General features: G+C 38.3%; 1 protein-coding gene across 1 annotated transcript in view; it reads left to right on the forward strand.

The window, feature by feature from the left end:
• The window catches only part of RGS7 (regulator of G protein signaling 7), a 277,355-nt gene that overhangs the window by 210,870 nt on the left and 51,224 nt on the right, over window positions 1-15,261 (forward strand). The window contains exon 7 of the mRNA XM_054196998.1: window positions 9,014-9,065. Coding sequence (XP_054052973.1) covers window positions 9,014-9,065 — 52 coding nt within the window. The remainder of the gene's footprint in view (window positions 1-9,013; window positions 9,066-15,261) is intronic.

Here is a 15,261-nt window from a genome sequence, read left to right on the forward strand (position 1 = left end):
AAGCCTGTCCTTCAGCAGGATGGTAAGTTGCATGAGCAGTCACTTCAAGCCTCCTCCCTTAGATCCACAGTTACCTTTGATCCTGGATAGAGGATTTGAAGGAAAAGGTTTCCTTCTCATGGTGCGTCATCCTCCTCAGTGTTCAGTATAGAGAAGAGAGGGATGGCACATGGGTGAAGGAGCTTACTGCTGAGGGAAAGGCACTGATGTTGTTATGAGGTAAGTGAGAAGTGGAAAGAAATCACGGAGTGGTTTAGGCTCCAGTTCTTGGCTTGTCTCTGCCAAGAACGCAGCGGCCAGAAGGACAAAATATCTGAGGACTTCACTTTGCAGAGAATAGGACTTATTATAGGAGTGCTGGTCATTGAATTCTGCACATCTGCTGGCCTGCTGCTATCTCAAACATGGGAAATGAGCACCTCTGCTAGAATGATAATTCAACTGAAGGAAAATATAGATTAGAATTAGCTGCACTGTGAACAATTGAGAGTACTGCAGCTACCTTGCCATGGGCTTTTCTCAAAGAGGTCTGGAGTCTACATGTTTGGACATGAAGCTTCAGTGAGCGGTAAACTGTAAAATGGTATCGATTGATTTACATAAGTTAACAATTTGGCGCCTATTTGACATGTGCATATGAAATAAGATAATTTCCTCAAGTGTTGCTCAGTATATATCTGCAGTATTCTGTTTGCTGCTCTGTGGTACCTTTTGTATTGCTATTCCTGTGCTAGCAATGTTAGAACAATGCAATTTTTGCTGATAATGTATAGCATGAGAAAAAATTCATAGTGGTGTCATACTGTTAACTGGAGTTGTACCAGCAGAATTTATGTCATTACAATTCCACATTCCCCACCAAAATAAGGCTAATATAAAATCTGTTACTGAAGCTGTAACATTGGAAGATGAGAAAAGTTTGACTGTAAAAGTGTGAGTTTTGCACTAGAATAGTTGTTCAGGTGCTTTGGAAATAGGACACCCTGAGTACTGGACAGGATTCACAAATTTCTGGATATTTTAATAGAAGGAGAAAACTGTGCACAGGCCAGCACTGAAAAGTTCAGAAGCCAACCCTGCAGAGAAATCTCTGTCTGCAATCCAAAAACCTGATCTCTCAAAAACAGGCTAGCTACAGTAATCTCCATGCACTTCATTCTTTGTTTTCCAAAGGGTGACACATTCCCTCCTGACAGTAAAATTACTTCCAGTTTGTTTTAAACAACCTTCTGTTGTATAGAAATAGCTAAAAGCAGTGGAGATTGTGCTTCATTTGTGCAAATGCCCTTTTAAAGGCAAAATTATGCTTTTTCAGTTACTACTTTTGCCATCGGGAGGGCTGTAAAATTGTAGTTGCATCTGCTTTTTTAAATAACGTGGCCTTAGAAATAAAAAAATCATTCCAGATCATTCTTTGACCTACTCAGATGTAATTAGGTTAGTTTCTGTGATAACAATTTAATTCAAAGGGGATGGATCTAAATATTAATTGCCTTACTCAGAGAGAGGACATTTCTTAGTAGTCTCAAGAAGGCAAAGCAGAAAATTCAGGTTTGGTGATACTTTCTGAATGATCCTGACCAGTTGCATTGCCTTTTCCTAGTAATTTAAGCCTGGAACGCAACAAGGAGCTGAATACCTGCTAACTGCCCTCCTCCACCTGAGAGCAAATAGGTATAAGGGGCCCAAATAAGAAAAGCAACATGCACCTTAGAGGCCAGATCTTCCTAGAGCCAGGCATTGCTCACTGAGACCTTTCATCTGTGTCCACATGAGTGATAATAGGTCTGTTCTAGTGAGGAATGCCCAACTTGTCCTCTCAGCTGCTAAACTTCTATAACAGACTCCCAGGGAAAGATACGTTGATTTCTTCTGCGAGTTACACGTGCATACAAATGTCTCAATGTTCATAGTGAAAAATAATGTTTCCAAGTATCTTTTGCCTTCAAAAAAACTCCTAGGATACTTGAGGCTAGTGATAATCACCCTCCCATTTTTGATGAGATTCATTTGTGATTTAACATAAATTAATTTTCAGAGATGAAGTTTAGGTTCTGATGATTTTTTGTGACTTTTAAGATGGGAGGCATAAATAGCTGAGAAAAAAGTGAAAATGAGAAGAGTTTCTTCTGAAAGCATGAGTCTGGTGAAGATAGTAGCAAAACTCATGGATTTTGGCATGGTGATTTCACCTATGATGTCTTCTGCTGTTCTACCACTGGGAGCACTTTCTTGACAAATGCATTTAACATCTCTGGCCTTGTTTCCCCCTGCCTAAATTGGGGATAAAAATATATAGCAATCACTGTAAGGATCTTGGAATATATTTGCTGCAAAATAGTGTAGAATGTGAAGTGTTGTGGATCCTTGTGTCTCAGGTGGAATTACATTGCTTCCCATATCTCTCTGAGTGAGCTCTGCTCGAGTAGCTACCTCTTGGTTCAGTCCTCGGCCAGCCTCTGGCCATTCTGAATACCGAGGCACTGAACATCACAGCTCTCCAGCCACTGTCCACAGCCTCGCTCATCCCCTTTCCAGGTTAGAAAAGAGGAGTCACAGAGCCAAAATCTTTATTGTTTACAACTTCCTCAACCTCTTTTTTAATAATTCTGAACTAATCATGGAGCACTACTTGTTGGCATTCTTCCTCTGTGGGCTTGATAGTGCTAGACCAGCGATCTTACCCTTTTCCTTTACCAAGAGATCATTTGAGTCAACTACAATGAATGTAAAACTGAGTGTGAATTCTGCCATCCATCATGCAAGGTGTTTGAGATTGTATATAACTATTTCTTATCAAAGACTTGATTTCTGCGGTTTATAAAGACTCCCTGCTGCTGTGAGAAGAATAGCAATAACGTGCAAAGGAAAGTTTATGGGTGATTTGAATATTCCTCCCCCACCCCAGTAATTAGATTTTAAAACATTTCATGGAGTGGAGCAGCTTCAGAAGCAACAATTCTTTTCTTATTACTATCAACAAGGGGTAGCTGAAAGATGCTTAATGATTTCCCTCCTCGGTAATACAGTTTAATGCATAGAAATTAATCACATTTTATAAAAGCTGATGGGCAACACTGATTTTTACAAGTGGCTGTTTCATTAGCTTAGATATTATTATTGATTAATTTTATGGTAAGGCTAAAGCAGATCTATTTGTTTTATCACAGAATTGCTCACGATGCATAGCAGCGGCTGCTGCCAATTTGTTTAGTGCGGAATATGTGCTACATTACAGGATTTTGTTTCATATGACTTTATTAACAGGAGGATTATGGATTTCTGTGGTTAGGTTTACCTAATGTTATTAGTGAACAGTGCAAGACAAACAGTATGCATTTGTACATGTTTTCTGTCAACGCCATAAAGATTCTTGTAACAGCCTGTTTTGTTCTGAATGCTTTAACGGCTCTACGATGGCATGTGCAGTGCTAGGTAAGCCTTATTTCTCTAGCTGCTGACTTGTACTGGCTGCTTATTCAAATTACAGATACAATTAAACAAAGTGCCTTAAAAGCGTACTGATAAAATCTGGCAGCATTATTTCTGCCTGGGATGATAAACAGCACTTGACTTTCCCCAAACCGTTCTGCCACCCACCTTCCTTACGGCTATAAGTGGGATGCAATGGCAAAACGACAAATGTTCCCTGTTTAATACTTGCTCATGGCGAACTGCTCCGCATTTCCTTCTGAGGAAAAGTAAAATTCTTAAGTATGGTAATTCCTTTGGGTTTTCTACATTTCACGAAAAAAAACCCTTGATATTTCGTAATCTTTTCTTTGAAAATGTTAGTATTGAGGTAGAACAGGTCATATCACTTCCATAACTCTCCTGGGAAAATCTTCACTTACGTAGGGTTTCTAGATCATGAGCCAAGGCACATAGGTTGTATAGTGTTTGCGCTGTACGAATACATGATATTGTAAGGGATGTTACAATTCTTCTACAGTGTACTTGGGATATGTGAGTTGTAAGAAATAGTTAAACCAAGCTTTGTTTGCATAGTCCAGGTATAGAAAAGGTCATTTACGTGGGCAGATCTTCCTTGCATTGCTGCGGGAGGTTTTCAGTAGATCAGATGAGAGGAGGCAGATTCCTCCTTTGCACGTACTTCCTGTTCTCATCTCTGACCTTATTCCCTGGGACTAGGGATCTTCTTGGCGGATTCTTCTTACTTCCTAATCTTTCCTTGTTGAACAAGGCAAATCATCTTCCCCCAGTCTTCATGGATAACCTCTCTAGCAAATTCCTCTAAGGGATTGTTAAATATCTGGACTGCGAAATTGTGTGGAGACTTTTGGAACAGAAGTGCAAAGATGTAAACTCAGCACATATATTGTAGTCGCGTGTTATGTGATTAAACTATTTGAGATCTGTAACATCTAAGGGACAGAGTAAACTCCAGACTCCATTTGTAAGAAAATCATGGTTTTGGAGTCAAAGATTACAGGGATTTCTGTCTGGGACCTTGTGCAAGCTCAATGTTAACATGCCTGATTGCAGAGGCTGGGACAATAAATCTCTGCACAGGTAGCAGCCCATGAGGCGCTAGGGCTGAGGAGGACACTAGATGGGGGTGGTGGGGAAGCACTCAGAGCGTGCCCCTGAAGAACAGAGACAAGCAAGGTGCACACAAGGGCCAGCCTGAATGGGGGGGCCTTAGTACACACTTCCCCAAAATCTTAATGTATCTTTCTAAAAACTGAATTGTACTATCATGGGAGCCTTGTGATGAGGTTTCGCCTTGGGTCTTTTCTCAGCCAGGAGTGACCTTACTTGAGATTTACTTTTATTGCTGCAGTTTATCAAGGGGTATTCCACTTAATCCCGTGTGCATGACACATGGTGAGGTAGATTAAGACCAGAACTTTATGACTGTTAATGCCAAGAAATTGGGCAAGAAAATGTGGAATGCACCTTGGGTTTTTTCCATACAATCACAACATTGCAAAAATCCTTTAATCAGAAATTGATATTTTTATCATGTTTTCATTTTCAGTGTCTAGGTTTCTTAAAAGTTTTTTCTTGATTTTTTTTTTTAACTTTCTTTCTGTTTAAGTCTTAATCCTGTCCCTTACCACTATTTTTTGTGCCTGGTTTTAGGAGAATTTTCCTTGTCTCTGCACCCACCAGTGCCATTTCCTGCTTGGAACGATAGTTATGTACTCTTTGAATACAACTTTGGTCAAAATACATAGTATCTATTGTTTATTTCTCATCTAGTAGGGAATTTATACTGTCAGTGACCTAATGCATTTTTTAAAAAAACAAATTTTAGTAAGCTTTAGCATTGAAAGATTCAGAAATGGATAGTGTATTACAATTGTTCAATCTAAACACTAGATCCAGAAAGATTTGAATACAGAAAATTTCAGCTTTTCGCCTTTCCTGAAAAAGGTAGATCTCCTTACGGTAGTCTTCTGTGGCTCCTCTGCCTTATGTGATTTATTTTTTTTAATTACTGACCGTGTTTCAAAGGTTACTTGAATGAATATTTTTTCCATGTATAACTTGCTGTTCAGTTAACTTGCACCTCTTTAGACATCGTGCAGGTAATCCAATATTTTTGATAACTCTTGACGGTTAGATACTAGATACTATAGAGAGTTAGAGACAGAGGAGAAAGAGAAGTACCAGAGTAAAAATTTCATCATAATATTTACACATGTGCATAACTCACGGTACTGAGGAACAAGGAGTCGTTCTTTAGTTTGGTGAGGCTTTTTTGTTTTCTACAAATAAACACAGTTTATCCACATGAAAATACAATAATTCCTTAAGCGTTTTGTGCTGAATTTCATCAGGCCTCTAACCTGAACTGTCTGACCTCATATAAATATTTCTCTTCCTGTTTTTTTTTTTTCTTTTCCCCCCGTACTTTGCCCTGTGGTCTGATCTTCGTGTCAAAATTAATTTTGGGCATGTTCACGGAGCTGATTGCAGGCAGACTTGAACTTTGTTCCCACTGGCAGCCAACTGGCTGGAGGCCAGCCCCAGCGACATTGCAGCGCTTGAGCTGATGGGCTGGACTTCTCAGCAGGTCCCATTAAATGCATCCGAGCACCACGCAGGCAGGGTCACGGCTTCCAGTCCAGAGGCAGCTTGTGCCTGCCCAGTTCAGAGCATCAGCAAGGAGAACTCATGCCTGCGTGTCATTCCCTGGGCAGAAAGACCTTTATCTGACCACAGTCTCACTCCTTCTGGACACCCAAACAAAGAAGGCATTAATAATCTTCTGTTCTTATCTGTACTAACTGTTATTTGAACCCTTGTCTCATAATGTTTGCCTTTTGCTGGGGTTTCTTTTTGCTTACCTTATAACACATTATTGAAACCTGTTATTATGACTATCATGTGCTTTCCTAATTAAAACTCATGTTCTAACTTTTCTGCTTTTATCTCCAGAGGGATGGTGGTGCAGGGAGGCTTAGACTCATCCTTAGTTGCATACACATTAATTTGTGCTTTTCCCATGATCTCTTTTTTATGTCTAGTTGATTGGAGATTGGCAGTGTGCTTACACTGGCCTGTCACTACACTTTCTCTCTAAAGATACTCGAGCGTTTAGCATGGGCTCTTTCCATAACTGCCATCTCCCTTCCATCTCTTTGTCACTCGATTTACTTTCCCGAGAGACCTCCTCTGCCTGTTCTTGGTGCCTGCTGGCCCTCATGCTGCTGTGCTCCTCTTTGCAGAATACGTCTCATCCTGCAGTTGCTTTCATGCCAAGTACTACACACCTGCGAAGTCTTGGTCAGGTATTCCCTAATGGAAAAAAACCTATTTTATTTGTTCCCTTGAAAGTTTCATTCAACTTCAGAAAGGAAGAAGTGTCCTCGGTGCATTTTCACACTTCTCAGAACTGAGTCCCTGTGTTAGAGGCAGGCCCTGCCATTTGGACGCACCTTTTCATCCTTCAGAAAAGCCTTAGTCACCTCTGCCTCCTAGTGAGCTAAACTAACATTTCACAACATTGAAGATCCTGCCCCCTTTCCCATACTCTCTTTAGTGCCCACACTCCCTCCACCACTGATGTGCAAGTTCCAGTAAAATTTTAATGTGTTATTTTAACTAAATACTGAAAACGGTAATATCAGATTTATCCTTGATTCGTATAATCTCTCTGAGAGCCTCTCAGAACTATTTCTTGCAGTATCTTGCTGGCCAGGGGTAGCTTTTAATTTATGTATGAAACAACAGAGTTCTCCTCTTACATCATAAACATATAATCGTGAATATATAGTATTTCCTCATAGCCTGATGTGAAATGAATGCAAAAAGCAATTTTGGGATTTGCTCAAAACCTCATGCGATTGGCTCAAAATGAGAAGATTTAACTGCTACTTCCCCCTAAATAAAATCTGAACCCCAGCCAGTTTCAGCTCAGGAGCTGCCTGGGCCAATATGGTTTCTGTGTATTTAGTAACCCTCACTTTTTCAAGAAGTTCAGCTTGAACCCCTAAACAGAGGTTAAAGTTACTCTTAGCAGGAAAATTACGTAGTTGTGCTTTTCTTCTTGGGCCTCTCCCAAGATACACTTCATGCCTCTAAGGAATGACCGTTTGCGCTCCCTGGGTTTGAAAACCATGTATTTAAATGATGGTGACTTTATGCTTTATATGATTGACATTGTTGAATTACTTTTATAGCTTCTTGCTTCTCCAGGATTCACTGAGTGCTGCCATTCATTGTTTAGGGATTCCTCTTCTTTCCATTTGTGCTTATACTGGTCACTGGTTTCAGTGGCACTGTGAAGGAATAGCTGATAGATGAATGACTTATTGCTGCTCCATTACAGAGCACAAAACAGCTTACAAGAAACTCGTCTCAGCCTTTAAAGTTAGCTTGTGATAGTGTCTTTTTTACCCTTCAACTCACTGATGTTGCTTGATAAATAGCAAGTTCTAAATTGCTTCTGTTAAAGTTGATGGGTCATTGTTATAGTAGAGAGAGATTTTCCACAATATGTATTTAACCTGACAGTAGGTGTGAATTTGTCACCCTTCAGCCCTGTTCGTTCCCAGATTAACATTAAAACAATTTTGAGGGAAGTGGGCAGCAAGAGAGGTTTCCATTTTTGCAGCTGGAAGATCTTTGAGAAAAACCAGTAAAGAAACAGAGTAAAGCAGAAGTTTTTCCTAAAGGAAGCACCAGTGTTTTCAAATACCACTCAGACCAGTCCGCATATTTAATGAGATTAATTCAACTGCTCAAGTAATATATAATTATGTGTGTATGCGTGTATGTATATCTATATGAATATGCTTTGTATAAAATACTATAATCCTTTGCATTTTAACAAGATTTAAGTTATTTGTATGAAAAATGCCTATATGGTCTTATATTCTTCATTTGCTGGAAGTGAATTATTTTAACAATTATTCAGTATATTCAGTAGATTTTTAATGAGTATAGTATTGAACTAGTTATTGATACTTTTATTGGCTTTCCATTAAAAAAATCACATTTAAAATCACAATTGGTAAATTACTAGAAAATAAATAGACTTCCAAAATGAAAAGAACTTTGATAACTTTGTGAAAAGAGGTTGTGTTTAGTGGCATTTTTAAACAAATAACTTGTAGGAAAGAGTATTGAATATTGATATATACTAATGAAAACTCTTCAGAATCAAGAACTGAATGTACTTTAAAGCATCTTCTGTCTTTTCACCTTCTAAAGCTGATTCTTCAGGACATGTGAGAGGTATGCTGCTAGGGAAGATGAAAAAGACAACCTCGATACCTAACCTTGTGGGTTTTGTTCCCTTAACTTTAAGAATAAGAAGAACACTTCATTCTTCTTTTTCAATGCCATTCTGACACTAGTGCAATAAACAAGCGTACAAAAGTAGTTTGCTGTTTTGATGCCTATTTCAATATTGTCAAGTTAACAATATAATAGATCTACCAAAAATTTAAATTGACTCTGAAGACCAGTATCAATCCAAGGACTGTATAATGCTTGCATTGTCTAACTTGAGTTCCCTACTTTTTTGTTTTGTCTATAGACACCCTATTTTTGGCCATCAAATTGTTGGGAGCCGGAAAACACAGACTATGGTCAGTGTAGAAATCTTTCCTATTTCTTTCGGGAATTATGCATTGTATGAATGAACACATCATTGCAGTCTGACTTGGTAATCATCCCACTGGTAAAAACATAATTATATCATGTAATTCCTGTGCACAAATTGCTGATACTGAAATGAATGTGTTGTTACCTTTTTCAAAGTTTATTAAAGTCAGATATGGAGTTGATCTTAGGAAAAAAAAAGCCTCAAAACTCATCAAAACCTACCTTGGTGATTTACATATTCCATTTGCTCCAGGAAGTGTAATTATTTACAGTGACAAAGTCTCAGTGAAGTAGAGGACACTTTATTGATGGTTGTGCAATTGTTATTCTCAGATCCAGACCCAAAGATGCGCCCAGTTTAGATCTCTTATTTCTGATATACACCATGGGGAAAATTATTTATTATGGAAACTGATATTGTTCTAATATGAACTATATTAGAAAGTGCCTTGTTTATTTGCCTGTTTCCTGGGGTTTTATTCTTAAATTACACATTCTAATTACTGATGTGCGCATCAGTAATCAGACAGGAAAATGTGAAGATAATAGGAAGTAAAGTATTACAGAAACACTCATAAAAATTTTTAAACAAAATTAGGTGCCTCTGTACATCAAGTAGTGACCTAATTTTTAAAGAAAATGTATTATCTATGACCACTCTCTTGTTCATTCTAATCCAGGCTTTAAGTACTCAGCTCATCTAAAGACCGGGTCACTTATTTAGGTAACAAAACTTGCACACGCTAGCTTATCTTTTCAAAAACACAAACTTTGAAAGTCTCTATTTACAGCTTTTCAGAAATTTAGATATGTGTTCACTTGCAAAATGGATTAAGTCTCAGCCCTTGGGAGCTGAAGGCAACAGGGATGGATGTGTCCAATAGATGCTTCCTTCCTCTCCACAGTGGACACATTTAATTTCAAACGCATTGCTAAATAAAACAATTTCAACCTGAGACTCTAGCAGTGCTGAGTACCTTCAAGGTAGAGTTTGAAAATGGTGACGGTTTCCTCATCATACAGAAGGAGAAAAATGTTCATCTTTCTTTAAAATATTGAGAGTTGATGATATCCAGCACATAGTTATCTAAAGCTACAGAGGAGGAGTAATTCATAGCACACCTGAGTGATTAGCCACTCCATATGAGAAAATCAGTTGCGGAAGGAAAAATGCTTGATTTACCACTTATTACAATGTTTTTTCCTTTCCTTGAATGTGTTATTTGCTTTTCTCAGAGGGGCACTTCAGTATACTGTCTTAATATGTTAAAGATCAGAAAGTAATTTACTATGGTTTTAAGAGACATTGAGTTGTTCAGCTGTAATGTGTGTTACATTACCAGGGGATTTTAATGAATAAACATATGCTTAACAGGTCTCAACTTGAGATCAGGCTGAGAAAGTTTCTATTAATATCCTTTAATCTAAATTAGGAGACACTAACTTTCCAGTTACAGGTGATCACTGGATTGGGCAATGAATTACATACCTTAGTAAATAGAAACTGCATGCCAGAAATACAGAATTAAACTTGGGATCAGTTTCTTCATTGTGCACAGAGGTGCCTTTGTTGAACACTAAATGTACTCATTTGAGAGCTTTTGAGATTTAAATACAAGACCTGTAAAATATGTTCCAGTTGCTGAATTAAGCTCTTCTGTTGCAGAAGGGTGAAGATAGGGAAAGCCGCAACCCTGCCGTCTCATTGCTCCTTCCAGTTATGAGCCAAAGGTGTAAGCCTGTAAGAAACTTGCCCGCAGCTCCCCCATGCAACAGGGTCAGAGCATTGCACTAGATCTACCGGAGGCGGCTGTGTGTCACCAGAATTGGCTAATGCTACAGCATTCGCAGGAATATTAATTTTTAAGAAAGCTTTTCAATAGTGTTCTTATTAGGTTAGCATCTTCCCAGTCCCAGAAATTTGCATTTGCCTTGTGGACTGAGGATTTTTTTCCGATGCCTTTCTATGAATATAAAGAGAGGGCAGATAAGGGGATAACTGAGTACAGCTGCTTGCAAATAGAATCACATACCTGTTGTAAACAATAGTCATCAGAGGAATACAGAAAAAACAAACAGGTAATATTCAAGAATCAAAAAAAAAAACTAAAGTAAGATTGAAACAATTTGAGGATATTAAAAGATAAATTCCACCTCAAATACACTTCGAAGAGGTTCTGCAGATTTTCACAGTAATTCTGTTACTTCCTATAAAATATAATAAATAGAATTTATGTTACCACAGATATGCAAATACATATCGTACTTGTCCTGTATTATGGTGCTGTGCAGTGCTTCATTTTTCATGGACTTGTCCTGAACAAACTTAAAACTGCACGTCCTAAAACTAATGACTGTGGCAGGCATTAGGAGTCTCGCAAGGCGAGCAAGAAGTAGGCTTTCTCTCTAATCTTCCTTTATCAAAGTTATTAACAAAGCAAACCACTTTCTTTGGCATTGACCTAAATTTACAAGTCTTTGAAAACACACTACAATTTTATTTTAATTTAAAAATTACTCTCAACCAATTACCATTACTCACCCATAGCTGGGCTACTGTCCAGAATGTATCATACTGGCAGGAAAATAATTAATCTTAAAGTAGAAATTAAATGAGATTGAGATACTGCATGTGTTAGTTTATTACCAGAGCTAACTCAGAAAGATATAGTCTTAACATCTTTGTGTAATATATTAATATCTTCTCTAAAATACCATTTCTTGTTCCACATGAGCTTGTAATATCAAATATTTTCATTTAAAAAGACTTATCTGAAGAAAATGTGAAGAAAAAGGACATGAAAACAGAATCTTCCAAAATGCAAGAAACTGCAGACCTATTCTCGTAATAAATTTATAGTGCAATGCTGTGTCTTGGTGGTAAAAAGAGGGCTTGGATTAATTTATTGTATGTCAAAGTGGAATCATGTAACCTTTAGTTTTGATTGTAACTATCAAAATATTGACTTATCTGATCATGCTGAGGTTACTAAGAAAATGTTAATTTTCACAAAGTGCTGAAATCTCCCTCCCTTTTTCTTGAAAGTCATGCTATAAGAGATGTCAAGGGAGATGGCTCGAATTGCAAATAATTTTTAAAAAGGCAGGTTCTTAGGTTCCATCTGTTGAAGATACCCATTTTAAATGCCGTATGTCTTGGAGTCCACCCATGAGGGACATGTTGTTCTGTGCAGAATCCTATTAGTTTCAGTGGGATTTTATTAATGAAAAGAAGTATACTCATTAATAATGTTAATATTTTTTAAGGCTGGTGTAGTTCAAATCACTTTGCATTACCTGTGAGTTAAGTCATGTTCCTGAATTATGATTTGGTTTTGTGAGAAATAGAATTGGATCTCAGTTCAGAAAACTGGCTCTGGAAATGAATGCAGCTAGTGGCAGAGCATATAACCTACCTGTAATCATCTTCCCTTTTATTACAGGTGCAATTTTGTAACTGGGATATTATTTTTTCTGTCAGATTAAAACCAGTTCATTTCATTAAGAATTAATTGAAGATTAAATATGAAAACTTGTTAAGTCCATTGCATCTCAGAAAGGGGAAATACAATACCACATATGAAATTGTTATTCCATATGCATGTGGCCTCAGTTCTCATGGGACCTGTCAGGTTCTCTTGGAGGTTGTGACTCACAGTTGTTGCAAATTTGAGGAATTCAGTTCCTTACTGCTCTCTTGTTTGAACGAGATAAATAAGGAATACAAAAGGTTCAGGGAAAATTCCATTCACAACAAAATAGCAATTATTTTTGTGCTTGAAAAGCTCAAGCCTAAGCCTAAGCAAACAAATGCACATAGTTGTGACAATGTGAGAGGCTTATAAGAATTTCAGACATAGAAGATACGAATAAGAATTAGTAACTTTTACTCATTTTATCTAGCGCACTTTTGTTGGAGGTTAGACTCAAAAGTGTATATGACATACAGACCTTTTCTTTCTTCTAACTGCATATTAAAAAAAGAAGTATGTTCAAAGGAGGGACAGAATAAAATTTTGAAAGTGCCAGTCACTTACAGTGTTAAGGAGGTTTGGACTAATACTAGAAGACAACAGTCAACTGGATCTATATAGTTGCAAGATGCTGTTTCAGCCTTGTAATTTTATATGTGTGTATTTCTCCCAAATGAGTTAAAAATGGAGGAGGATTGCAGATTGTCCATAACCTTAATAGGTTATGGACAACACAGTAAATAACTGATAATGTAATGTGAGTTTAAGAGAACATGACTGTGTGATCTGTAAATGAGACTATTTTTCTATATATTCAAAGAAAATTCTTAAATTCTGGTGCTGTGAAGAAGGACAAGCTTTGAAAATGTACATATTTTCAGTAGCCTTACAGGTAAAGACGTGCTGTAAAGGCAATATTCTAGGAAATTAGAGCATTTACAGGAAAAAAAAAAAGCCTTAATTAATTGCTCCCTTTAAAAGTGTAAGCTCCCTGTCTGGATAAGTGCTGCCTGTAAACTTCTGTGGCAGTTCTATAAATATTCATGACTGTTACCCAGTTTGAGTTAGAGTAAAATAAGGAAACCACTTGTATTGCCTCATAGCTGCTGTTCTCCAGTATTTTTATGAAAGCAGAAGTCTGTCCTTTTTAAATTTCCTTGATAATCAGCTAAAAAGTCCATTCACATAAAGCTTCTTTCCTAATGGTACCTTCTTATTGCTTAAGAGTTAAGTGACAGAGACCTCTGCTGCTCCGTTCCGAACCTGAGCCATCACACCTGGCACAGCTGCCTCTCCTCTGCCAAACTTGCAGTCATAGAATCACAGAATCATAGAATAGTTTGGGTTGGAAGGGACCTCTAAAGGTCACCTAGTCCAACCCCCCTGCAATGAACATCTTCACTGGGGGATGTCCCAAAGAGGGACATCTTCAACTAGATCAGGGCGCTCAGAGCCACATCCAACCTGACCTTGAATTGGGCTTCCACCACCTCTCCGGGCAAACTGTTACAGTGTTTCACAACCCTTACTGTAAAATATTTCTTCCTTATATCTAGTCTAAATCTACTATCTTTTAGGTTAAAACCATCACCCCTTTTCCTATCTCAACAGGACCTGCTAAAAAGTTTGTCCCCGTCTTTCTTAGAAGCTCCTTTTAAGTACTGAAAGGCCACAGTAAGGTCTCCCCAGAGCCTTCTCTTCTCCAGGCTGAGCAACCCCAACTCTCTCAGCCTTTCCTCATAGCATAGGTGCTCCAGCCCTCTGATCAGCTTCATGGCCCTCCTCTGGACTCACTCCAGCAGGTCCATGTCCTTCTTATGTTGGGGTCCCCAGAGCTGGATGCAGTACTCCAGGTGGGGTCTCACCAGAGCAAAGTAGAGGGACAGAGTCACGTCCCTCGACCTGCTGGCCACGCTTCTGTTGATTCAGCCCAGGATGCGGTTGGCCTTCTGAGCTGCGAGCACACATGGTTGGCTCACATCCAGCTTTTCATCCACCGGCACCCCCAAGTCCTTCTTGGCAGGGCTGCTCCCAATCCCTTCATCCCCCAGCCTGTATTGATACCGGGGATTGCCCTGACCCATGTGGAGGACCCTGGTGCTAAAGAATATAGTGCACAAGATGCTAAAGAGTACATGTAGTGCACAAAAAGTAATTGCAATCATGTATCATTTTTTTTCACATATTGAAAATTTTAATATAATTTTCTCTCTAGGGTTTCTTGCCTACTTATTTTACATGCCTAGCTTCAAACCCCTCTATGAAAATTTGATTATTTCAGGAATTTTCTCCATCATTCTCTCATTCGTCTTGCTGCACCCTTTTCCATTGAGTAACTGGCTAGAACAAGAACTGTGCAGAGGATGCATTATATACTTTATTTGCCCAAATGCTTAGGCAGGATTCCCTTGGCAACCACTTGTTAGTAAGCGATTTGTGTTTGAGAAATATTAAGCCCTATTGCTTACCTGGACTCTGCTGGAAAACTGCATGTACTCAGCATCTCTGGAAATCAACCCATAAATATGAATCAGTAGCTTGGGGCAATACTGGTAGAAAAATAGTATTTTCTTCAATATAAATTATCAGATATGAATAAAAATTTGTTAAAATTTATGCCATAAGAATGAGGAAAAATTTACCAATATAGTGTAAATAGTTTCTGGAGAGCTTTGCAGTTCTATTATCTTGAATCTTGATGCCCAAT

Source organism: Rissa tridactyla, chromosome 3, assembly GCF_028500815.1.
Source record: "Rissa tridactyla isolate bRisTri1 chromosome 3, bRisTri1.patW.cur.20221130, whole genome shotgun sequence".
NCBI lineage: Eukaryota > Metazoa > Chordata > Aves > Charadriiformes > Laridae > Rissa > Rissa tridactyla.